A 25,508-nucleotide genomic window follows, 5' to 3' on the forward strand; every position below is an offset into this window, starting at 1 on the left:
ACAGATACTTTTATTTAACCTACAAGCAATCTATCACCTACAACCCTTTGGAAATAGTTTGTTATGGCTCACCTTTCACAGAGCAAAAGCACTGAATCTGTCACTGGAAAATTACCTGTCAGTGAGTGGAGTAATGACCAGTCTGTCAGTACAGCCCAGGAACTCGTTTTGGTAGATAAACCCAACATCCGTGATGTTAATGAGCATCTTGTCAGAGTCTTCATTGAAATAGAAACGGCATTGCTTCAGCCATTCAAAGTCACTGGGGCTTTTGATATGCAATCGACACTACAATAAATGAAAGAAAAAATAATATATCACTTTCAAATCCACTTTTAAAGACCTAACAAATAAAAGGCCATCTTTAGTTCAAGCATCATGGATGTCAAAATGAATGTTTCAATATGTTTCCATAATCACAAACACATGGATAACTATGGATTTGCTTTAATGAAAATGGAAGTTATATTTAAATATCTACTTCACAAATGCAAACATATTGCTAGATTATCCAAACACATCCGATATATTCACTATCAAAATTATAGCATATAATTACAAATTACAAATGTAAGTCTTAAAAAAGAAGTACCATATATGACAATGTACTTCCTTTTATAACAATCTCTTTTTTTATAAAATGTCTTTGCTCAAAAATATCTATTTGCCCTTAATGGTTGGGACTCTACCATAAATGGGCTCAGTATACATAGTAATAGTATGGTTTTGAGACTACCTAGATCAACATTATGAAAGAAAATGTTGTTAAATACAAGTCAATTGAATGTGTCTATACGTGACATTATTAAATAATTTCCAGGCACATGATCACAGCAGACAAAATATAATAATGGTCCAGACATGGCACTCATTTATAATAAAAACATATATACATTTAACTGCAGCTCCATGGATTTCTGCTATTATGATTTCAGATTTTTTACAATATGAAGCTGCAAAACAGAAAGAAAAATGCACAAACATTTGTCCAACACTAGCAATTTAGGTAAGAATTTTAAGAATTCTTAAGAGCATAAATACGCACAAATATTAAATTAAAAGCAATGGGAGCAGTTAGCTCACATTGGGGAGTGTTATATTTTGCTCTCAATGTTATCCAACCTTTTGCATTGGACCGGACAATCAGATCACCTTTGCTGACCCAGGACTCTCAAGCAAGCTTGTTTTGCTAGTTGTACTCACCAGGTCATCAAAGATATCCCTCTGGTGCACGTGTATAGTGATGAGGGTCTCATATTTTATGCGCTCCACTGGACTGAGGTCCTTTGTTGTCATATCAATTAGTGTGTTCAGTAGCTCCAAGAAGGACTGGTTTGTCTTTGTCATGATCTTCCGGTCATATCTAGCATTAGTTAAAGCCTCTTCTGAATCTCTTGTCCAGATCATTTGAATTCCAAGCAAACCAATCTAAATTAACAGACAAGAGATGTCTAAAATATGCATTTTAAGATTTCAGCTTCTAATCTTAATCTCATGACTCTCTTTTCAGGAGCAAAGTGTTTGTCATGTTATAATGAGGTAAATAGTGAACATGGGTATCATTTAGAAAACTAATACAGTATTGCAATACACCGCCCTGACATTTACCATAAATACCTCTAAAGAAAAAAAGTACTGCATAATAAAATGCTACAAAAAAATAACTCATGACAAATTGCATTGAGGAAGAACTTAAAAGTGTTAGTGTTATATCTGTTTAAGACTTTCTTTTCAGAATATTTTCCAATTTGCTTAACAAGTAACAAAAGTACAATGAAAACATAAAAGCAAAAAAATCTATTGCTATGAAATATAGCACATAGCCTAAAAAGGCTGACTAAATGTGGCAAACTGAACTGAGAGCTCACCTTACTCTTAATAACTGTGACCTCGGTTTGTCCATTTTTCTACAGTTTGAGATATTCCTTCAAGGGAAGTACTTTTAATAAAATACATATCTTATTCCTTGCAGCAGAGGTTATTTTTTCCCAGAGGCAAATGTCAATTAATTTTAGCATATCATAGTAAAACAAGGACAGTGGAGTCTAACTTCCAACACCTTAATTTTATACTGCAGTAATTTGCAATTGCACATTTATTAGTGAACTTCAGAAGCTCTGTAGTTTAGAACAAGCAGCATGAATAAATGTACCCTCCTCTATCACACTTCTAGAAAAGGTATATAAAGAGATAAATTTATAAGAAGGATTAGATAAAGCTTATGCAAGGATTTGAAGTAAATGTAGTGCCTACAGTTAAGTGTGGAAGTTACTGAAGCCTCTTGCAACCTTGACCAGAGCTCATTCATCTGTGTCCCAAATCTGTCTCCTATCTAGTTCAAGAGTACAGGATGGGTGTTAGATGGTCTCGTATGAGTAAATTATAATTCCAAGATATATTTTATAGCTGCAAGGCTGTGACTGTTTTAATCCTCTTTCTGTTGCCTTAAATACCTCACATAGCTTCTTTGAGTTGATTTATCAGGAATGCTGCTACGATTGGGCTCTCAATAAGCAGGAGTGCCAGATTCCTGATACCAACCAGGTCATAAATTATATTTACTAACCTTGTTACAGTAAGCATATCTTAACCTTGCTGTTATTATTATTAGCTAAATAATTAACCGGCCACTTGTGCATCACAAGTCACATGAATCCTCACTTTTGTATTGATTATTTGGCACATTTAATAATTGTTAATAACTAATTGTATTAATAAAACCGTATAACGTATTTATGTTGTCCATTATTGTGTTTAACTGTTTCCTAGTAACCATAAAAGTTCCTTTGAACTATACTGTTCCAACTTCTATTTGTTCCAGTACATTCAAACTACCCCAAATCACTACAATATCTGATCAACAATAAAATAAGGGTTCAATAATTACTTTGCATCACTTAGTTAAATATTTTACATAATAACCATATCTTGAATTATAAACATTTCTTAATTTAGGAATGATTTTATGATATTATGCCTATTAAAAAATATTGATACCTGAGCTGGGAAATAGTTGAGAAATTCTATGAGCTGAAAACTGGAATCCTGGATACTAACAGCCGCTTGTCTAATTACAAGATGCAAGGATCTCTGGGATTCCTTGAGCAGAGCATTGAGCCATATTTCCACATTGCCCTCAGCCATCACAGGCCTGTCAAGTTCAACCGTTTCTCCCTCACGGGAACAGATGGCAAGGATTCGGTCATAAACCTTTGAAAAGGAACATGAAATAACTGGTTAATTAAGTTCCAGATAGGAACTCAAGTCACAGTTGGTTTCCAGCTATATTCTCCACTTGTACCTTAACCACTGTACAATATCAAGATTAGCATTTTCCAAATCCATCAGTATCGCTTACCTTATCATGAAATCTAACCGTTTTTATGTTATCAAAGACATTCAACAGATGGGCCTGAATTGTATGAGAATCTGAAGCCTGCCCCAGAATTTCTAGAAGTGCAGGATCAGACACAAAGAAAAACCGGGGGAACAGGAGACGTTTCTTTTCAAGGTAGCTAAAACAAGAAGTAAAAAAATAAGATATTATTAAGACAACAGAAACAGATAAAGCAAAAAAAAGAATACAATTATTAAAACAGAATAATCTTCAAACAAAAAAATGATTAATTCAACATTAAATTGGATGATTTTGTATTTACAGTAACAGATACAGATGCATAATAAGTTGGTTAGTAATCTAAACTGTTTGAGAATGTCATGGTTTTATCTTACCCTGTGAGAGACTTCTGACAAATCTCTAACTGTTCTAAAAGGTGTGGCAGCAGCTGCCCCATAGTTTCATCTCCTACACAGCATTGTACTACATTTGGCATCTCGTGAGCCCGTGTCATTATTTTTACCCATGACTTGTCAATGTTGGAGAATCTTTTCGCCTCCTGCAATCCAAGAAAGGAAATGTTAAGAACCTGGAAGGAGACTCTTAAACTAATTGTGTAGCATAAATTGAACTAGAACTCTAGAAATGTGTCCAGAATTTTGAACTTCCAGTTTTTAACAGACTTTATCATGGATTATCAGTGAACAAAATATTTATTTATTATCCCTTGTTATATTTACATACCTTAGGAAGTTGCTTTGCTATGTCTCCACCTACAAACACAGCTTCCAAATAAATCCAGAGATTTTGAACTGTCATCCAATTCTCTATAATGTCAGTGGTGTTTGAAAGGTTTTGCACCCATTTCTGAATCTGTGCCTTAAATGGAGTGTTGTATCTGGAGCAGTTGTAGGACAGAAAATGGGTCAGTGCACAATCACAGTTTAACTTACAAAGATCTAAAAATAAGGTTGAAAATTGAAGAGGGAAACTAGTTTCATTAAAAGTATTAGAAGCACAAAATGAATTTCTGTAGAAATAGGTTTTTACAAAATACACAATGAAAAAATATATCTAAAAGAAAATATTGAATTTGAAAACTATTAGAGAGGAAGCAGTCCTTGAATAATGGATGAATGATTTAAAGGTCACAGCTCAATGTCACTTTTCACAAAATGTTTTGTGCTTAAAATGTTTAAAAGCTGAAGAAAAGTTATTGATCAAAATTCTACCTCTCAAGCCACTCATCCAGCTCCTCAACAACTATCAATACCTAATGAAAATCTAGAATTCTAATCAAAATGAGTGGATGAGTATTTGTGGAAGAATGACTGCAGGGATGCCTCTTTTCTAAGACAAATCCTATTAAATACCTGTTACTCATTAATGAGCCTAAAATCATTAAGCTGTCCTCCATGTTAGCAATGATCTCTGATGTACTGTCTCCTCTTAACAGCAGTTCACCACGGGTTTTAAAGTTAGCAAATGTGAAGGTCTTGTTGTCCCACTCTGCTATCACTTGCTTCAACTTCTGTTCAATATCCCGTTCCTTGACAGCACTGATGCATATGTCCTATACAACATGAAAGGACCCATGAGAGCATGTAAACCGCTATAACAAAGCAATATAAAAGTACAGGTCATTTTGCATAGTGCACAGCACCATACGGTATTATGGTCCACACCATCATTCCTACCATAGGCAAAACTAGCCATCCACACTCTCAAGAGCTAAACCAATATTCTAATATGGAGTTGAAAAGGCAAATTGGTTGAAATTAAATGTAGATAAAATAATTTTTGTTAATTGACTGTAAATCATGATCATGGCTCTCGATACCATTTTTACTAACTCATAAACAATAAAATGAAACCTGCGTTTGTAGGGGTATTTATACAAGCATTTTGATTTTCACCAAAGTGTTCTCATTTCTCATTGTGGCCAAAAAGCTCAATTTTTAACTGTCAGTCGGGAGAACATTCTTCCAGTGATCTGGTTCAGGTATCTTTGGAGAACCTCAGACTTTTCCCTTAACACTGTAAAGTATCCACACATTTGGTGAAAACCAAATACTGCCTTCCAACAGAAGAACTCTTGTTTTCTATCCTCTTCTGAACTTTGTTAAATCAATTACATCAATGCTGTTGAATAAAAGATTTACCTTCTGCTTGTGGCATCAAAGAGACTCATTCCAGTACTCAGTAACTTTTCCCTATGCTTTTGTTATAGATTCCCGTACTGCAGGCTACTGAATTACTAAAAAAAAACAATGCCTTGTTAAAACAGCAAAATGAAAGTGATGATTAGTACCTCTATTTCTTCTTTACACTTTAAAAGAGGAGCTTCCATTATATTTCTAAGCTTGAAAGTGTCACTTTCTACATCAAAGCTGTGCCCTGTTACTTCTGTTATCCTCTTCCAGTGTCGCGCCATCATGGCTTTACTGGCCATTAGTTCCAGCAGGGGGCAGCACTCATTGAAGTCGTCAATGGTCTTCTTGAGATCAAGGAAAGCCTGCCACTCTTTAAGTGCCCGAGGAAGTTTGCGGCACCTTAAATTGGCAACAGGGAGGAAAGGTACACACTGAACTCCTTTGGGTCTTTATGGTTTAGGCATCGTTTCAAAAGCTTTCTATAATCACGTTAGCTGAGGACAGGCAGATCTCTAAACAAACCACTCAAAAGGCTCTGAATTTATTAATAAGAAGCAATTTAAGAATGAGACCATTCTTGTCCCTCTGCGTTTACGAAGCTTCATGATGATCAGACAGTTTCACATCACAATTAAAGAAAAAAAAATAATTTCCTAAATCTTGAAGTCAAAGGTGTCTGAAATATGAGCTAATGCTCCCTTACCGAGTTTGAAAATCTAAAAGCTCATTATTGATCTTCTCAATGTTGACATCGGACCACAGGATGTCGTAGTAGCCGTTCACAGTGTCGATGACATTGCTGTAAAGGCCATACAGCTTCTGCAGCAGGGTGAGCTGTTTCTTTATCTCCAGCAGCTGGGGGTGCTGGGTCACTGGCAGTCCAAACAGCTCCTCACCCCCAGTGTAGGTGATGTACTTGCGATACAGATTGTCAAAGCGATTCTGTCACGAGGAAAATTGAGACACCTCAGACAGTTCCCTATCACACTCACTGATTTTACAGGCAATTTTACAAAACCCTTTAATATGTTAACCCTTCAGATAGGAATTTTGCTTTCAGTAATTTTAAAATACCAAAATTATTACGTAAAGCATTTTTTTGTCATTTTCAAATATATGTTCAAAGTGCAGCTAGAATTTAAAGAAAATTCCCTGGCCTTTGGGCTTCAATACAGAAAGGCAGGAATGCATCTCAAAGCAATGCTGTTTTTTTACATACCTGAAACATGATGAGTCTGTCACTGGCATCTTGAGGTGCCAGTCCAACAACCATTGGACCATCCTGGAACATATTTCATTATATTCATCAAAATGGATAATTACAGTTTTAATGAAATTTCTAGGTGACCCTGAGTGACTCAAAGATAAATGACTAAGAATGCTATTTTACCTTATTAAAAGTAAATATATAATCATTTTAATTATTATACATGCAGAAGATTTTAACTTGGCCTCTAGAGTGATGAAAATAAAAAGAATTAAACAAGTTATGCTATTTGAAGTTCCCATCACATACCTTTTCATATTCCTTATAAAAGTGATCACAGTCTTCCACAAAGGTCTGCACATTACTGATGAGCTCTCCTCTAAAGTTGGGTTGTAGAGACACCAGTTCATTTTGTACCTCTGTCCCCCTGACCAACAGCTTTTCCCAGGTGTAGCGTAATGTGTCCACCTTCTCTACCTCTTCTTTTGCTACCAGGAGGTCATACTTATTGAGCATGGCATAAGACTCCTATCAACATCAGCAGACAGAATATGTCAGAGGAATCAAAACCTGGATGTGTCTGTATATGTGTCATAAATCAAGCCAATGTGTTGGTAATGAAAACAGAAAAAATACTAAGGAATTTTTGTAGGTCAAATCTAGCAGTATTTTTTTTCTTTTAGAAAACAGGTGAACAAACAGTACAAGAAGTACAAATTCTAAATTCAAAATTAAAATGGTGAACAAATATTTCTCATGCATAGGACAGGTAATCTGTTATATCTCTGAAGAAATAATTTGAATTAGGTTAATTTCTATTTCAAGGCACAAAATAAAAATGTGTGCAATATTCAGCCATTCAATATGTTGGTATTGATAAAACCATTTTAAAAAAGAGATTGGACTCTTACCTCTATAGGACTGACTTGAAAATCAATGGCAATCTGATGCTCTCTTATCTCCTTTAAGGCTGTCATGGCTATTCTGATGTCATCTAAATCCTTTATCTGCCGGTTCAGTTTTTTGCTGGCCTCTTCCACAAAAGTAAAAATGTTATCCATCTCAGACCTGTACTTCCTGTTGCAATGGCGCCCAAAGTCTACCATCCAAGCCTTAGTCTCTGTCGTCAGAGCCAACTTCAGTTCATCTACCACAAAGCAGATAAAATATATACATAAATACAATTTGCAATAATACAATGTTCACAGCATGCAATTCAGTATCAAAAGATATACAACAGGGCACCATGGTCGATACTTGTTTTTAATTGTTATAACTGGGATTTCATCCTCTTCTATCAAGAGGACAGTCTAGAGACTCGAAGCAGCAGCTTCTGGGAACTGGGAACAGCTGTCATGCAACCATTTTGTGTTTCATTTGATCTCTTTATCAGAGAATATTATTAGTTTTCTAAACTGAACCAATGTGAACCTTTTGCCAAGTGTACTGCTACAGCTACTGGATATTTAAAGAGATGTATGACAGGTTCTTCACTATGGCTCTCCACAAATCAGTGTAGTTCTCTGCTGAGGAAAAGCCTTCTTACTTTATGACGCAATCATCTAAAAGGCGCTTTTCTACAGATTTAGTGCAACAGAATCTATGATCATCACACACATATAGTCATCTTGACAAGCAATGGGCACAAGGTGGGAGACCCTGGATGGGACACCCGTCCATCACAGGGCAAACAGACACAAACATCACACACTCACACCAGGGTCAATTCACCCAGATGGGAGATGCCTCTATGTCCCCAGGTGTAAAAGTAATAGATTCAGTAAATCTTTCATCCCTATTGCAATATCTCTCTCAAACAATCTCCTGCAACACTATTGTACCAACTTCTCTTTTGATAAAGCTGATTGTCCTTGTTTCATTGTTGTACTAGACTGCCATAAAAAATTCCCTTGAAGATGATAAAATAGTTTGAATTAAACTGATTTTTTTCCAGGAGCCAATTAACCTACCAGCACATCTTTGGACTGTAGAAGGAAACCAGAGCACCTGGTGAAAACCCACACAAAGATCAAACAAAACTCCATGAACATGGCAGCCAGAAAATTGAAGACAGGGCCCCAGCGCTGTGAGGCAGCAATGCTACTCTGTGCCGCTGTGCCACCCTGCCACCCCTTGCCTCAAATCTTTAATGTGCATTTAGAATGTGTGTTTGGTCTCTGAGAGTAAAACAGAAACTGTCAGGACCCTTTCACCACTCACAACCCAACCCTGTATTGGAAAATTTAAAAGCAGGCTCTCTGACACTACCTGTGTAAAGGGCTAGGGCTCCAACAGTAACAAATTCAGGCTCGGCATTGATCTCCAGTTCTAAGTCTCTATAGTACAGAATCTGTGACTCAAACTCTGATAGAAGAGGGCTTCCCATTATGAATTTCTGAATGGTTTCTTCTCTCTCCTTTTGCCAGATGTGGTGATAACAACTGAAGCGTTCCAGTGCTGTCATAACTTCCTGTTAAAAAGAAATGCAGAACTTCTTGAAATGTTGTTGCAAAGTGTAAAGCCTGAATTAAAGTGTCCAGGTATCCACAATGCCTTTGAATTATTGTTAATCCCTTATTTTTTTCTGAGTGTAGAATTATTTGTTTTACTTTTTCTAATTTTAGAATGCACACAACTACAATAAGTTAACACTTAGTAACAACCATTTTTAGGTTGGTGGCTACAACTTTAATTAATATCTCAAGATATATAGTGATGTATTTATTGATAAATATATTGTTTATGTATACAGTAGCTACTCTATACAGTTACCTTTTTTGTGGAATTAATGGATGTGCTCAGGACAGAAACCAGTTTAACAATTTCTTTATTTTCAGACACAGTTTTGTAATAGTTCCTGGGTTGAAAACAGAATGTGTGGTTCACAGACGCTGATATGTCAGATGTACTGCCATCTGGAGAGAGAAACAACATAAGGCATCATTCAGAAAAAGGTGACATTTATTTAGGTCCATCATAAAATAAATAAAACAATGTAAAAAAACTATACCTTGGCTCAGTTCAATAGACTTGCAAAAGAAAGTAATTCTTTAAAAAGTGTTTGCTCAATTTGATAGAAGTGGTTCAATAAATTATCAGGCAAAATATTAATTAAGCTCTTTATGGAACAAGAACTTTCATTAGGGCATTCATGAAGGATGATCCATTATTAACACACTAAAGCATATAAATATTTTTTCTTATCACGGTAGCAAATCTCATGCAAACAGTGCATTTTAATCGACTATGTTGTAATAGCAGATTCATAGCTGTAGAAAATTACTTTCATGATAATAAATGTCTTTCCTCTGCATGTGTTAAAAAAATAAGCTATCAACGTCTTAATACCAGTGGCACTTCTATGTAGGGTGTCCCCCTCCTCAGAGTCGCTGTCTCTGCTGTCACGCCTCAAAGCAGCAATCCTCCTTTCACTCATCTTGTGCTGAACAATAAAAAAAGACCTGAGTATGTGTGCAGACAGACACAGACATCATCAAAAGATAAAAATAGAAAACAAGCAAATAGAGGATAGGGTAGGGTGAGCATGGGAAAAGTCATGCTGTGCAGCATGAACAGCTGTTCAATTATTTTGTTTAAATATAGGTATTAATATAAATTCATTATATGCATATAAACAAATAAATCAGGAAGCAAAATGTTCTTATATGTGTATTGTATAAAAGAGCAAGTACATTATGTTGTGCAGCTGGCAATACCAATAAAGTTTAGGTGCTTTCATCGTAAGAAGAATTCACTCTCAGCCAATCATTACTACATCTGCAGTTCATATCTCCATTGAACAAATCTATTGTATGTTTCTCTGACACCGTTACACAATAAAATACATGTCCTGCAAAGCATGGATACAGAGAACAAACCATCAATCCAAATGAGAAGAAGAGAAAAATCTTAGAAGTCCAACCTTGGAAATCCTCTCTTTGCTCCACTGGCCAACCCCCTTGCTGACACTAACAACGTACTCGACCACCCTGTTCAGGGCCTGCTGCACCTCATCCAATGCGGGGACCATGGTGATGTTTGGGATAGACAAGGTGATGTTTGTTTTGAAGATGGGCTGTCCAGTGCTTTTCTGTTTGTTTGAAGAATCACCTTCTGCGTTGGAAACAATACAACACACAAGCTTGCTCTCGGTTACTATATCTGATCAGTGAAATCACGATAAGTTTCATATTGACGGGACTGAATTTCTGACTTTTAACAAGGATATACAGTAAGTAATTAAATAACAGTAAAATACAGATGTCCGTAAAGCATTTAAGTAGGATACGCTACTTTCTTAACCAAAAAAAAATGGTATGCAGAGCAAGAGAAGAACAAGAGCACCAGTATGGATATCTGTGTTCTGCAGAGCATCAGCTTCAGTAGTGTTCTTACCCAGAAAGTGAATGATGGAGGAGATGTGGATGCGCTTGCGGAGAGTCTCCAGCGAGTTGCGGGTGACTCTGAGCAGCGCCTCCACGTTGCGGTGGTTGAAATGGGAGAGAAGCTCATGTGCCTCTTCCTCCAGGATTTCTGCAATGTCTTTCTTCTTCTTCTTTGCCAAAGGAGAGGGGGGACCTGTGCTACCTTGGTTTGTGTTGCGAGAGAAAAGCCTGCTTTCAGATTTCCCATCATCTTCATCTGAATTCAAGAATAAATAAGAGAATTACTATAGAGCAATTTGCCAGTAATCTAATTATTAATTCTGTGGTTTTCTCTAGGAAACTTCTTGAATCAATAGCTGGGGATATGCACCTTCACTCTCTTCACTGGCAATTTTACTTTCATTTCTGCTTTCATCATTGGGTTTCTCCTCTCTTTCCTTGTTTTGGGGTTCAAAATCCAGAAGCATGTTAATAAGTTCATTGGCTGCTTCTTCTACCAGGGAACTTTTAGTTTGTAAACTCTGAGCACCCTTTATGCACAGCTCCTGAAACAGTCAAAATTGAAAGGAAAGGAAGTCACATCAAATTTTTTTCAAAACACAGAAAGAAACTGTTTAACAAGGATACAGTTGCAGTAACTATATTAGAGAAAAAAGAGGAATACATTTTACTTGCAAATTGCACCATTACCATTTAAGAAAACTGTAAAATTCCAAAAGTAATTACTTAGAAAGCATCTTCCATTTATTTGCATTACAGTTTGCTTCTTTGGATGGATATAGGGTCATTCACATTTTTTAGCATTTCCTTATCTTATTTTCTTGAACCATTAGCCGTTTACCTTAGTCATCTGGACAAACTCCTCACAAGTGAAGGGTTCATCGTCTGGGAGTTTGCACAGCGGTGCTGTGCTCATTTCCTGCAGTACCGCATCAATCCTGAACTCCACCAGATCGTTCACACGGTCCAGCAGCAGCTCCAATTCAGCTATGATTTGACATTTACAAAAGGGAAGGAAAACACAAAAAGCAATGACGCCGTTGATGTTTTGATCTGCTAGTGCATTGATCATGTACTTTAAGAAAACTTTCATTTGTATATTCTTCTCAAAGACATGACAATAAAACCAATCGAGTCCATCTCCAAGTAAACAGACTGAAAAATAGAACAACTAACACAGTTACAGAATGCTGAAACCTGACAAAAAATCCCCTCCCCCATTAATTTGAAGTTAGTATACATTTCTGAAATTATCAGATTCTCATCAAACATCGTTAAGCAACTTAAAAGAGTAGAACTTTCATAACTTATTTCTTACCAAGTGCAGAAATAATTCCATTTAAATATTTTTCAATGTTTAAAGAAGTCCAGTTTAGTGAAGTTAAACCTGGCTGGATGGCTTCATCCACTTTAGCTAGATGGGATGCAGCAAGCTGCCCAAAGGCACTGGGCAGTTTGGACCTCACTCTGGTATTCTCCATAAGAATCATCTGTGAATGAAAAAGGCTACAATCAGCATTCAAATGAGCCTGTCCCAGTTCCAAACTCCAGTTTTAACCTTCTTCACTGAATAAAATATTCCATGCAAACAGAATATCATAGCATAACAAGAGTTACGGCAGTACCACACTGCTTGTAGGAGCATACACAATGAAGCACATATTGCATGAGTGCCTCAGTGCTGCAGGAAGCTCCACATGAAAGGGATCTGGGTATTTCTGGAGATTAAGTAAACACTTCTTCACTCAAAGAGCAGTAGTGAATATCTGGAACAGACATCCCAACCAAATGGTTGAAGTGCAAAATGCTGGGCAGCTTCACAAAACAGCTGGAGGAAACTTTAGTAGCTATTCCCTTATCTACTAAGCTACCAAATGAGCAAAACGGGCTGGATCCTTCCTTTCATCTGCAGACCTTTCTTATGTTCCTATGGACTGTACAGCCTTTTCACACCTGTAATTTGTTGCAGTTCTTCTTCAAAAGGTCTTGCTTCTGTTGAAGTGCTGCAGCAAATGGAGGAATTTCCAAACCCATTCTGCTCATGCAGTCTGTCTCCCGAATTAAAGTGAGTATCTGAGGGTCAAAGTTGACAAAAAGCTCGCCAGTTTCAGGGGACTTCACCAGCAAGGACGCCTGCAGGCCTGCCTTAGCAGTCTCGATCTGTGCAAAGAGGAATCAGAATTCATCATATGTAAGCTTTTAACTATATTTGCTTAACTGTATTCAAGAGATAAAAGAATTTAGGTATTTACAGAAAAAATATAATAAAAAATCCTCCTTATGAGGATTACTCAGTCACCTGTCTGAGCCACCCTCTGTGATAGAGGACTTCGAACTCCAGCAGCACCTTGGCCACTTTATTGTAGTTGCGGATGATGCGCTTCGCTTCCGGAGTCTGCAGAACACTGGGATGCTGCTGAAAGAGATCCATGGGCTCCTGTATGCGATGGAACAGCTGACGAGCCCACAGGATCCTCCCAGAGACAGGGGGCAGGTCTCGTGCAATGGGCGGCTCATTCTTCTGCTTAGTGTATATCTTGGATGCCATCTCAATGTCACGGCCATAGTTCTGAAGGATCCTCTGGTATTTATCATCAATGCCGAGGTCTGGGATGCCAAGTCTTTGGTGTTATTACATACCATAAGAAACAGGTTGAAATACATTTAGAAAATAGGACCACATTGCATGTGTAACTATTGAAATAAATATTACAATCAAATCTTATCAAGTCAAATATTAAGAGTACACTAAGCTTAGATTAACATTACATGTGCATGATAAATGAACTAAGTGTTCGTGCATTTCAAATATTGTAAATATTGTTGGTATTTAATATTTGTGGAATAAATCAGCTATAACTATTTTTAAAAAAGAGTGTGGCAAATACTATTAGCTTCTATTTATTCAGGGTTCTTCATTAACAAAGACATTCAACAAGAACATTCAGGGTTCTTCATCAAAAATATTTGAACTTACCTTTCAAATTTTTTCAGCACAATCAAGGCTCTCTGAGTATTCTGCATTTTGTCAAATGAGGTATCCATGAAAGTCTTCAATTGATTCTAGATTAAAAAATAATACAGTTATAGATACGTTTAGGAAAAGAAAAAAATACTTAAACTATTTCACTGGAATAAATTCTTGCATTTTTATATAAATAGATCAACAACATTTAAAATCATGTCTTTAGGAAACGAATAGCAAATAACACCTAAGATGTTTTTGTATAAACACTGTGTTGCATTGCTCCTAGATTTTCTAAGCACTGAGAAGTAATTAAAACAGTCAAGCCTCTGCACTATTGTTAAAAACTACACAGAGAACGATCCTGTGTTGCACCTTAAATATTTTACTAGTAGGTTACTTACATGAAGATCATTTGTACTCTTGCAAAAGTCAACATAATCCTGGTCAAAATCAGTTTTTCTCTGATCTAAGAAATTGTATTGCTTTTTCTTCATAGTCAATACAATGCCCTGAAACCCAAAAATAAGAACATGTTTTTGGAAAGTAATAATAATACTGAATTCTGGAGGAAATTAATGTGTATTATAAGTTAAGATACCTTAGATACACGTAAGAAGGTCTCTGTTTGTGAGACAAATATTCAATATGGACCATCTCTGAAATTGTTTTCAAATGTGTCTGCCTAAAATCCTCAGAAGTGACTGTTACGAATGTAAAGGAAGCAGATCTACCAGGCAAAACAATAAACCATTTAACACATACAGTGTGTTTTAATAGTTGCAAAACATAAATCACAGAAGTCAGGCAATCGCTATTGACAATCTGATCTTTTAAAAGAGCTGTTTTGTAATAGTGAGGACATGGAATACCACTGTACCCCAGCATGTAAACTTTTTAAAGAATGGCTACACCTGACACCTTCATAAGGTTCTAATTACTTATTGAACTTTATTGAAACCAAATAAATTTTTTAATCTAAAAAGCAAACCCTGTCCTCAACTGAAATTGAAATAATACTAAGAAAAGGCACACAGTGAAAAGGATAGAAAGTGCACATTTGTGAAGAACATGCATATCACTCATATATAGAGTATCAAATCTTTCTTTCAGTAAAATTATTTTACAATTTGTATAGTTTGTCAACTTTAAACACACAAAGAACTGATGAGCAGAAAAAGATCTGTGATGAAGAGCAAAGAAACAAAGTAATGCAGACCACAAAATAATTCCAATGAGTTCCACCATGTGGTCATCCCAAATGCAGAACACAGTACTTAAATCATGCACCATTTAAAATTAAGGGTAAGAACCAAAACAGGGAAATAAATTACCTCCCATTTTTCCTGCATTTCTGCAGTCTGTGCAGAAAAGGTAATAAAGAAATCAAAACTCTGAAATTATAGCTTTACTACAATAGAATTCAGCTTCAAACTTAGTGACTTGTCATCCTTTCCTGAACTACACAACCAAATCCACACTAAATCTGCAACACAATAATACATCCAAAAAAGCTGACAGATATACTGATATAGAAAACTGCTTACATAACCCAAACTCCTGCAACTTTCAAGAGGAAAGAAAATGTTTAATAACTTGTGTGTAACATTAAAGAAACACGGTGAAAGAAAAACAAGGGCACGTTGTATTTTTTCTAGCCATGATCATTCACTGTTTTAAAATATAAATGGTTAGATGATGAAACCAGTACAAAACAACCTAGCACTCAAAGTTAGCAAAAGATTTTAACAGCAAAGAGTTGTACCTGGAACTTAGTTGACATAGTTTCTAAGCCTTCAATTTTTGAGTCCTGCAGGGCAGAGTATGTTTTGATGGTGTCAAACATGCCGAGGATTTTGTTGAGGCGGCGCTCAAAGGTGTCAAATTTACCAAAGATGTACATCTCACTGAAATCAAACTGACGCTCAGAGGGGCTCTCTTCCAGTTTCTGCTTGGTCTTGTGGAAGCAGCGCTGGTACTCCTAATAGGTCAACACCAGAAAACAATTAATAGTATGATGTTCACATGTCACAAATATTTGGGATGTTCTGGATTGTACCTGCTCTGCTCGTTAGTTATTGAACAGGTTAGTGACATTACCTGTGAGCACTTAAGGGTGACTGAATTGACACGTTAGCTAAGTGCGCTGCTCCTTTCTGCATTGGATTCAATTCCAGAGGTGCCAGCAGCCATGTCTCTTACCAGGTTAATGACATAAATCTCCTTTCCCATTGGTGAGTCATTCTAACTGCTTGGGGCAGGAGGAGTCACTGCTGTAGAATATACCACTCTCAATATTTCCATGTCTCAAATATGTGTAAAAGGACCAAAGACTATCTTCATATTTTAAATTAAATTCAGGAGTCATCAATATCCATATACAAAATATGAAAAATTGGTAATTAACAGTTATAATTACCTCATTTAGCCGAACAGCAGCTTTGAGTTTCTCTGCTATGATTTCTTGAGGCTGGTCCCATATGGTGGCAGTTCCATTTTGTGTAATATAGGCTTTGCATGCGGTTATCATTTGGTTTGTTACCTGTGAGAAAAAAGGGGTCAAATCTCTGCATATCTATTTTAATGAAGGAAGAATGTGATAAAGGTTTTATTTACCTTTACAAACAAAGATGTGATCTTCTCAGAGGTGTTGTAGTAGCGTGAAATACTGTGAATCATACGAATGGCATTAATGAGACCTGGGATGGCCTCAACCATTGAAACCTAAAATAGTTAGCATAAAAATAAATGTTAACACGTAGCCCTAAGACACTTATGCAAAATGATTCTTAGAGGTTAAAAGTCTGTATAATCAGACATGGTGGGTTACATATAGTTTTTTTAATGCTAACATTAAAAATAAAAAAGTTCTCTCACTGGGTCACTGTTGTATAGAGGATCACAGAATTTCTCCAGAGTGTAGAGATACTTCACATTGTCCTTGGCTTCATTGGCCGAGTCTGTGATGCGAGTATCCAGCTCACGCCAGGTCTAAAAGATTTTAACATAACCATAAAAATTCTGTTATTTTTTTACATGAACAGCAACAATACGGTCCGTTTCCCATGAACCAGTCACATACTACACTATTCATTAATCAGTAACAGTTTTGGCTTATGAAACCAATATAAAATAAAGAATAGTTAAACCACTACTTCGTTTTTCCTCTTACAAAACCTATTAAAAGGAGTCCTGCCGTACCTTGAGGAGCTTTGATTTAGCCACAGTGAGCACTCCTAACACTGCCTTGACATCTGGACTCTTCAACTGGTCTAGCAAGAAGTTGAACCTGGACATGCGTTTCTTCCAGTGGTCCAACTCCGCCCGCGGCCCAAGGTCATCCGCCTCCTTTCTCAGCTGGTCACTCTCTGCAAGGACCTGAGACCACAGGACAGCCGTCAGTCATTTCTAAAGAAAAGGGGAAAAAATCTCTCATGCTGGGCTACGTCTCCCACTTGAGCTCCATATTACCTGTTCTATTTGTTTGATCCACACTTTTATACACGCCTCAATCTTTTCCAGAGCCTCTGTGCTGTTGGCTACAGCAATGAAGTCAGATGGTCCTTTGAGAGTTTTCAAATCGTAAGTCTCACACTCTTTTAGATTCACCTGGAAGGTAAGTGGAACATATTATTCTCAGCTGTACTGGTGCTTTTATTCAGAGTGACTTACATTTGTACTCATTTATACAGCTGTGTATTCAACAGGATCAACTTGGGTGAACTACTTTGCTGAAATGCACATCAGCAGCATCTCATCTGGGATTTGAACCCACAACTTGCAGTTACAGGTATAAGATTTAAACCTTTTTTACTGAGTGAATGTTGCACTATTTTCTTAATTTATGTTAGCAGCACCACCAGCACAGTCTTGGATTTGTTCATGTAAAATACAAAGTGTTTCTTTGAAATCCTACATAAAACTGAATTTAGAAGCCTGCACTTAAATGCAGAAAGGTACAAAAGTTTGTTAAGGGAAACAAATAAGTTTTAGCTCAATGTTATTGCTCACAGCTCAACGCACTTTATCAAGGTCAACTAACAATACAAAGTTTAAATTATGGGTTATCACAAATCTGGAAGTGCAAACAAAGTGCTCTGAAAGCAAATTGAAACAGTAAGAACTGGAACAAACCAGGTCATACACAAAGTGATACACAACCTGCTTGCACATGTTCCTTGGTTACAGAAAACAAGTTTAATTCACAAATTGCATCATAAACAGAATACAGGCCTCACAAATTTATTTAGTAAAAATTAAGTTCAGTATTGTATAACTTCTTTAAGTATATTTGTGAAGGTCTGCTACATCCATAAAATACTGTACAATAATTACACTATTCCAAAATAGTATACAGTGTCATATTTTGAAATATATCTCTATATGACTGACAAAAAAGACAATAAATAGGAATGAATGAGTGAGGTTTATTTCTTAATGATACAGAAATTATTGCTTCTCAGTAAAGTTCTCTTACTCAGTGAAGTTTTCTTCTGCCTTCAATGATGGCATAAAACTACCACTTTTTGATAACCTGATTTAGGGAATGTATTTCAGTGAGAAATAGGTTTAGTTTTCCTCCACCTTCCAAAACAAAACAGGATTGAGATTTACCAGTTCTGTAGCTGCTAAATATATTTCAGCTACCTATGCTAATCCAGCGACATTACTCTAGTTTCTAAATTCATCCTTTCTAAAGACAGAACTAGAGGCCTAGGCTGCTTAAATGGTCCGTTCAAACTACTTGAAGTCACCTTTTCCATTAAGCTCTCTTGGGCCCCAACAAGCACAGCCACAAAGCTGTCAAGAGAACTAAGGAAGTCCTGTCTGACAGATGCTGCCTGGGGGCTTGCTAAATCTCCCCAGCCATAATTCATCTTCTTCAGAGTGGGAATAAAGATTTCAGACAGCAGTTGCTCCACACTCTTTAGCAGGCCAACTTCTGTTGTGTCCAGCATGTTGAAGTTCACATCCTACAAATGATAGAAACCCAACATTGTGTTGGCATGTTTAAAACATAACTCAGATAGAACAGTGTATCAGCGTACTTAATGTTTTGCTTAAGGTGATGAGAGGTGATATAGAATCAAAATCCCTGCCTTTTTTTAGAGTGAAAGTCTTGTTTCTATTAACTAAGCAACAGACACACAAATACAATTAGTCAGCAGCTAAAAAGTGCTTTATAAATGATAGCTTTTACTCATACAATCCTTATATTACTGATAAGTCTTCAGGTGGAGAACTGTCTTAAATGCAAGCTTTTAAGCAACAAACGTAATAAAAAACAGTCAAGGACTGGTCTGTGGTTCCCAAGACCCAAGTTATACATATACAAGAAGTTATACAATTTTTATCTGTAACTTTAAGAAAAAAATACTTCAGAGCTAGCTGGTTAAATTAAATATTGAATATTTTTTTCGGACTTTTTAGGGTTTAGTTTCCGTTACATCACATTCCTCGTGTGCTCCTTAAACACTCATGCAGTTTCCTGTAGGCTTAATATTAAATAATTAAAACCTCACTATGAAAAAGAATGAAGTCTGAGATGATTAGGAGGTGGCATCCTTACCCTGTGTACATTTTCTGATGTAATGGCTTTGGAAACATTGGCTCTTGTGAAAAAGACACACACCCCACTTAGTGCCACATCTCTGCCTTCTGTCAGAAACACTTTAGGCTTCTTGTTTCTGCCTACGGATGAACTGGCTGCAGCAGATGTCGATGCTGTACATGTTCAAATTTAAAATGTTTTCATTATTCAAAAACATTGCATCCCTTTAATCCCCTACCCCAACTCTAATCAAAACTTCTATCCTTCTCTAATATCAGTGCCTTAATTTTATTGTTAAATCCAAAAATCTCACCCTAATCAAATCGCAGACCAATTTTTTATCAAGTCCAATCTTTGAGTTAACCTCAACATGTAGACTAAAAGTCAATTCCAGATCCCAGATACTTTACATTTATAGTAATAAGTATACCCTTGACCAATTTAAAGCCAACTTGAATTCAATCTTAATCCTATCTCTAATCTTACTCCTAAACCTGATTAAACATTAATTTCACACACAAGACTAGGTCTTACCCTTAGAGCTTTATGCAAACCCTAACTGTATTTCATACTCTAATTTCATTCCTAATGCCCAACCGCGACTCTAACTCATACATTTCAGTCAACTACAATCTTAACCTTTATTCTAACTCACCCTAATTACATCTTTAACCCTAATCTTTGTTCCAACCTAAAGTAAACCCTACCCCCAGTCCACCTGAGCTCTAAACACAACCCATACCTCAAGGCTAACTCCAACAAACTGTAGATACAACCGTAATCTTACTGTAGCTTCAGCCCTTACCCTAAACGTAAGCATAAAATAAATCACAATCCTAACTTATCTCAATCCTAACTAATCCCAGTTCTTTATTTTAACTTCATACAGTCATAACCCTAACACTATTCAAAATAAAAAGGAAAACACCATCACACAATACTGATGTTCTAAAGCCGATGGGGCCCCCATTGCGCTTTTCCAACTACAACCGTTGTAAGTGGGTATACCTACCAGCTTCTGCTGACTCCACATCTTGATAATAAAACATAATGTGAGGAAGCCCCCCCGCAGCAAAAAAGCGATCCATGCGGTCAATCTGGAAGACAGGGATTTTAATTGATGCAACTCATAAGGCATGAGGCTTTCACACATGAACTATGATTTTATTTTTCAGGAAGAACAACAAGAAAAGAAGAGAAAAGGGAATACCATGAAAATAGATTTTGGAGGGAGGGAAGAGAAACTATCTGACTGTGCTCACACAACGTTTCCTAACCATTCTTTCTACCAGAACAATTATAGAGGATGGGTGTAAGCAACTGAATGCTGGCAGCCCATTTACATCTCGATGGACTGAGGAATAACAGATAAAGTGTGATGTTCTGTGAACTGAACAGATTCACTGCAAGAGTTCTGAATTATTTTTCACTTGTCTAATTTTGGATAAAACCTTTAATGCACTTAAGAAAGCATTTTTTTTACTGGACAGAAATAACTTGGGCAATTATTCAGTGAGTAAAGGGATTGAACATAAGATCTGAATGTTGTTCAGAACATCATTCTCTTTCTCAATAATAAAAAGTGTAAAAAAAAGGTGACCTGCCCAGGGATAAGCTAGAGCCCTATATGCCCTTCAGGAGAGGAGTGATTTTCTCACGTAGGAGAACAGAGGACCAGAGAGGTGGATTTCACCTGAGTCCCCTCCAGAATGGCGTCCTCAACGTCTCCTCTCTCCAGGCCCAGGCAGGACGCCACAGTCGCCAGCACGTAGTCATGCCTGCCATCCAGCTGGGCGCGCTTCGCTTCCCGTTCCTCCTTAAGCTTTTGCTACAAGACAAGCTCCGAAAATGAAACCCAGGACAAGCGACTGTTTCGTTATCCAGTGAGAAACTCGGACCCAACTCATTGCGACACTGCTGGGACCCACGAAAACAAACGAACTCTGTAGTACTACTCGCCTCGAGCACGACCTGATCGACATCCTACCATAACGCAACAGCACCTCTATGATTTAACAGTGGAATCCTGCACACAATCACAGTATTTTAAGAGCTGAATGGGAACATATCTATATTTTTAAAACAGCCAATTACCTTACTCCATATTGTGAGATCATATTACATCAAACAGCATAAATTATTGTTCACAACAGTAAATTTAACAAACATTTTTAAAATGGCTTTTCAATTGCTAGAAACAAAACATACTATTTGTAAATTGATTTTAAAAATTAAAGTAGAGGATATACCCATACCCAATAATAACAACAAAGATATTGTATCCTTCTACACACAATATTTTAATAATGGCACTACTGTTTTGTAGTGTATTCGGTTACATCTACACCTGATTAATGATTTAAGAAGTCTTTTGTAAGTGACTGTACAGTAAAATATATTAAGGATTGTAGCTGTTCCTTGACCTTGAACTGACAGCAAATCAATGGAGTGCATCAACACTGGTGTATCAGGGTTTTCTTTTGCTCTTGTGTGACTTGGGATAGAATGACTCAGTTGACAAAATCACTTGGCTATTGTCAGGCGAAAAAAGGGTATGCTGTTAATGCCTATTAACATAAACAGCACAGTCTCTGAAAGGACTGAGATCACTGGTAGGGGAACTGAAGGGACTGTCTTTTCAGATCAAGCTGATACTTGCACTTGTACAATATATGATGAATAATGATCTATAAAAATTAAATTTTCTTGCATTACGATGGCTTAAATAAAAAGATCACAATTTTGATTAAATATAATCACTGTATTTTTCTGAAAATGTTCATGCTTAGGCTTGACATAAAAGTGTCAGCACATACTTATGCAAGTTAAACTGCAAAAACTATTTTTCAGTTTCTGAAGAAAGTGTTCGCAGATGCCATTTAGAGACAAGCCAGTCCTGCCACTCAAATTCCATTTCTATGCAGAATACACCGGTAGTGGTCTTGCATAATACAGTAAAATGCACAATATCACATAATAACTCAAGCAATTGAGCTTTGAATATCAATTTATCACAACTGTGTGCAGCTCATCAGGAATTCTTGAATTAGTCCTGTATATTCGCCAGTAACAAAAGCATGCATGAAAAACAGAAGTAAAACGCACACTCCATGGCATGAACATATGTTTATAGTTATTATTGTAAGCGAGTCGTATTATCCTTAATAACATTTAGAGCAAAAAATGAAGAAAATGAGCACGTTCCTTAATCATGTCACATCTCTAGGGCATAGAAAACACAGATGTGGAGGGTGCTCTAGTTTCATACTATTAACTGCACAATAGACCTATTAAAAAGGCAATCAGCATTTACTGTAACTTCTAAGCATTCTTTATTGTGGTTAATTATTTTATACTCAAATTGGGTTTTCAGGCATTTCACAGGACTATGATCCTGAACTATGATGTAAAATTTCCAAACTGTCAGCAGTTTACCCTAGATTTAGTTTTTTAAAAGCAGACATAATTAGAGCTAAACTTGATTTCCTTATGTGCCATGAATTGTTACAAGATGATCCACAAAAATCCTTGCATTAACATAGTGTACTAATCATGTGTCTGATTTCAAGGTCAAAAAACATTTACAAATGAAAATGTATATCATAGGTGAAAACTGGAAAACTACAATAACTGGCCATCCTAAAATCACATTTTATTAGAAAGGCAACTTATTAATTCGAAAATTTTATTAGAATAGCTAACTTTAGACAGAACTTTCTTAAAAGAATGCACTGTTTATACTGGATTTAAGCTGTTACCTAATTGGGATATAATACGGTAATACAGTTCATTTGCACTAATTAATATATACCATGTCAATAAAACCAAACAGATTTTAAATATAAATACACACAATTTCAACTTGCATGTAAACCTAGTCCTCTAATATAAATACAGCAGACCTTGTGGTTAGGGAACAATATGGAAGTTATAAATAACACGGTCATGGAAGAACTGATTAATGCAAGCCTACCTACATTTATTAAAGAAGAACTACTTGTAATGCAGTAAGCAATAAACAGCAGGGTGCCTCTCTGCTTGCAGCAGATCCTTTCTTCTTGTCACCACAATAATCCACAACAAACTCACAGCTTTAATTTCACTGGCAGTCCATCATCGAACGGTCATTTGCTTTATAAGCACCCCACTTCCACAGTGAGATAGCCAGGTTGTGAGCTCTTCACTCTGCTTTCAGCATATTCCAGCATCCTGTCTAACCCAGTCATCTACTGGAGAGGCAGCACAGGCCAGAGCTGACCCCACATTCACCCAATATCAGTGCAGTGCAGGAAAGGTTCATTCGTAGTGTCTGCCATCATGCATACACTAGGTACATCAGCAACAGTGAACAAAGGTTTCTCAATTACCATCTCTACTGATAAACTGTGATACACAAGCAAATATTTAATCTGCAATTCAGTTACTGTGGGTAAAAAAGAGTCCACTTCTCGCCACACATTTAACTAGAAAACATTTTGTTTCCAATATTTACTTTTATATTTTCACTTATTTAGCATCCATTATTAACAGGCATGTCACTTGATTCATATAGATTTCTATTAGACTAGTCCTAATTAATACTCTGTAACAAAAAAAACACTTTTTTCTGAATACCATAAGGAGACTACCAAGTAAGATACAATTAATGGAGATCTGAACATACTTTAAATGCAGTAATTTGACCATTGGTTATCACCGAGAACAGAGGCTGTCCTTTACTCATTGAAGACTTAACATCTTTATGGCCACTGTTCTTCTAAGTGCAAGTGACTGTAAGCAGAGATCAGCATTTACTTTTGGGGAGTCACAACTTCAAACACTGGATGCATCTTCAAGGCTATAGTATGAACAGAATTCAGTCCTACTGCTTTTCCGGAGACAGTTTGAGTCCAGCAAGAGACGATTACAGTAGTAGTTTCCAAAAAGTGTACACCTTCTCCTATTCAGAAAAGGTAGTAATCCTTTGTGTACTCAATTATGCTATGTTAGTTTTAAAAAAATGAGACAAAGATGAATGGCCACACTACTGAAAAGCATTGTTTGTCCTGAACAACGTCCAGACTTCTCTCTTTACATCTTAAAGGGTTACACTTTGTCTCCTGAACGGTTTTACAGCACATTGATTAAGTAGGTGGCAGTAACTATGCAATCTATACACCATCTACCAATACTAATGTAAACACTAACAGGTGGAACAAACACCGTTAAATTAAACCAAGGAAAAGACCAGCTACGTCCATTTGCAGTGGGAATTGAGGGCTTCCCCATGAAACAGTAACGAAACACTGCAGTACATTTTATCTGCTTTGCTGCTAGGTAACATTGAAAAGGCAAGCTAATAAATTAATCACACTTTGTAAAGCACTTTAAAAGCTGAAACAAATAACTCGTCCCTTGATTTTTTTCTAGGATTGACGGAATGACGCCTCAAACATCTTAAAATGATTAGCTACAAATACCAAAATGATAACTTTAAAAGCTGAAACACATTCTTTGTTCCTACCATGTTACAACAACCAATTTTCTGTTTTTTTGTCTAGCTTCTACAAGGTGTTAAGTAAAGCAGGAATCGAAAGAACTCTGTATTAGAGATGTTTACAGACTCCATTGTGTCATGTAGTTAATACAGTAGGTAGTTTAATGCAAAGCAAGAGATGTTTTGTAGAAAAATAAAGGGGTTCTTACTGTGCTTGAATTCTTGATTTGGCACTGACCAGAAAACTTGCAGTACTGCAGACATTGAGAAGTGATCTTAGTAATCTCCACAAGAATGGCCTACTTGCTTAAAACCTAAAAGTCTAAGAAGAGGCCACCTAGGAGCTTTTTCATAAAAATATAAATATAAATAAACTAAAGGTCTAATGAGCCCCACAAGTTAATTATTTTGATGGCATAAAACATTTACTTAAA

At 36.5% G+C, this 25,508-nt stretch overlaps 1 protein-coding gene across 3 annotated transcripts in view; it reads right to left on the minus strand.

Annotated features, from left to right (window-relative positions):
* The window catches only part of dnah5 (dynein, axonemal, heavy chain 5), a 78,595-nt gene that overhangs the window by 43,492 nt on the left and 9,595 nt on the right, over positions 1 to 25,508 (minus strand). The window contains exons 2-36 of one of the 3 annotated variants that reach the window (XM_088929162.1): positions 21,292 to 21,426; positions 20,611 to 20,695; positions 19,617 to 19,753; positions 18,802 to 19,020; positions 17,519 to 17,656; positions 17,249 to 17,425; positions 16,925 to 17,038; positions 16,664 to 16,771; positions 16,467 to 16,589; positions 15,813 to 16,028; positions 15,382 to 15,408; positions 14,452 to 14,559; positions 14,060 to 14,145; positions 13,382 to 13,703; positions 13,036 to 13,242; positions 12,401 to 12,572; positions 11,924 to 12,069; positions 11,453 to 11,627; positions 11,093 to 11,338; positions 10,620 to 10,810; positions 10,046 to 10,139; positions 9,470 to 9,612; positions 8,966 to 9,167; positions 7,609 to 7,844; positions 7,007 to 7,225; positions 6,710 to 6,772; positions 6,194 to 6,432; positions 5,649 to 5,889; positions 4,711 to 4,910; positions 4,082 to 4,235; positions 3,733 to 3,896; positions 3,359 to 3,515; positions 2,998 to 3,210; positions 1,204 to 1,428; positions 116 to 288 (exon numbers count right to left, since the gene is read on the minus strand). In XM_088929162.1, the coding sequence (XP_088785288.1) occupies positions 116 to 288; positions 1,204 to 1,428; positions 2,998 to 3,210; positions 3,359 to 3,515; positions 3,733 to 3,896; positions 4,082 to 4,235; positions 4,711 to 4,910; positions 5,649 to 5,889; positions 6,194 to 6,432; positions 6,710 to 6,772; positions 7,007 to 7,225; positions 7,609 to 7,844; positions 8,966 to 9,167; positions 9,470 to 9,612; positions 10,046 to 10,139; positions 10,620 to 10,810; positions 11,093 to 11,338; positions 11,453 to 11,627; positions 11,924 to 12,069; positions 12,401 to 12,572; positions 13,036 to 13,242; positions 13,382 to 13,703; positions 14,060 to 14,145; positions 14,452 to 14,559; positions 15,382 to 15,408; positions 15,813 to 16,028; positions 16,467 to 16,589; positions 16,664 to 16,771; positions 16,925 to 17,038; positions 17,249 to 17,425; positions 17,519 to 17,656; positions 18,802 to 19,020; positions 19,617 to 19,753; positions 20,611 to 20,695; positions 21,292 to 21,426 (5,855 nt within the window). Of the gene's footprint in view, positions 1 to 115; positions 289 to 1,203; positions 1,429 to 2,997; positions 3,211 to 3,358; positions 3,516 to 3,732; positions 3,897 to 4,081; positions 4,236 to 4,710; positions 4,911 to 5,648; positions 5,890 to 6,193; positions 6,433 to 6,709; positions 6,773 to 7,006; positions 7,226 to 7,608; positions 7,845 to 8,965; positions 9,168 to 9,469; positions 9,613 to 10,045; positions 10,140 to 10,619; positions 10,811 to 11,092; positions 11,339 to 11,452; positions 11,628 to 11,923; positions 12,070 to 12,400; positions 12,573 to 13,035; positions 13,243 to 13,381; positions 13,704 to 14,059; positions 14,146 to 14,451; positions 14,560 to 15,381; positions 15,409 to 15,812; positions 16,029 to 16,466; positions 16,590 to 16,663; positions 16,772 to 16,924; positions 17,039 to 17,248; positions 17,426 to 17,518; positions 17,657 to 18,801; positions 19,021 to 19,616; positions 19,772 to 20,582; positions 20,696 to 21,291; positions 21,427 to 25,508 lie in introns of all 3 variants that reach the window. The other 2 variants (XM_088929161.1, XM_088929163.1) reach the window with 2 other exon arrangements.

The sequence above is a fragment of the Atractosteus spatula genome, chromosome 12, assembly GCF_055471065.1.
Source record: "Atractosteus spatula isolate fAtrSpa1 chromosome 12, fAtrSpa1.hap1, whole genome shotgun sequence".
Lineage (NCBI taxonomy): Eukaryota > Metazoa > Chordata > Actinopteri > Semionotiformes > Lepisosteidae > Atractosteus > Atractosteus spatula.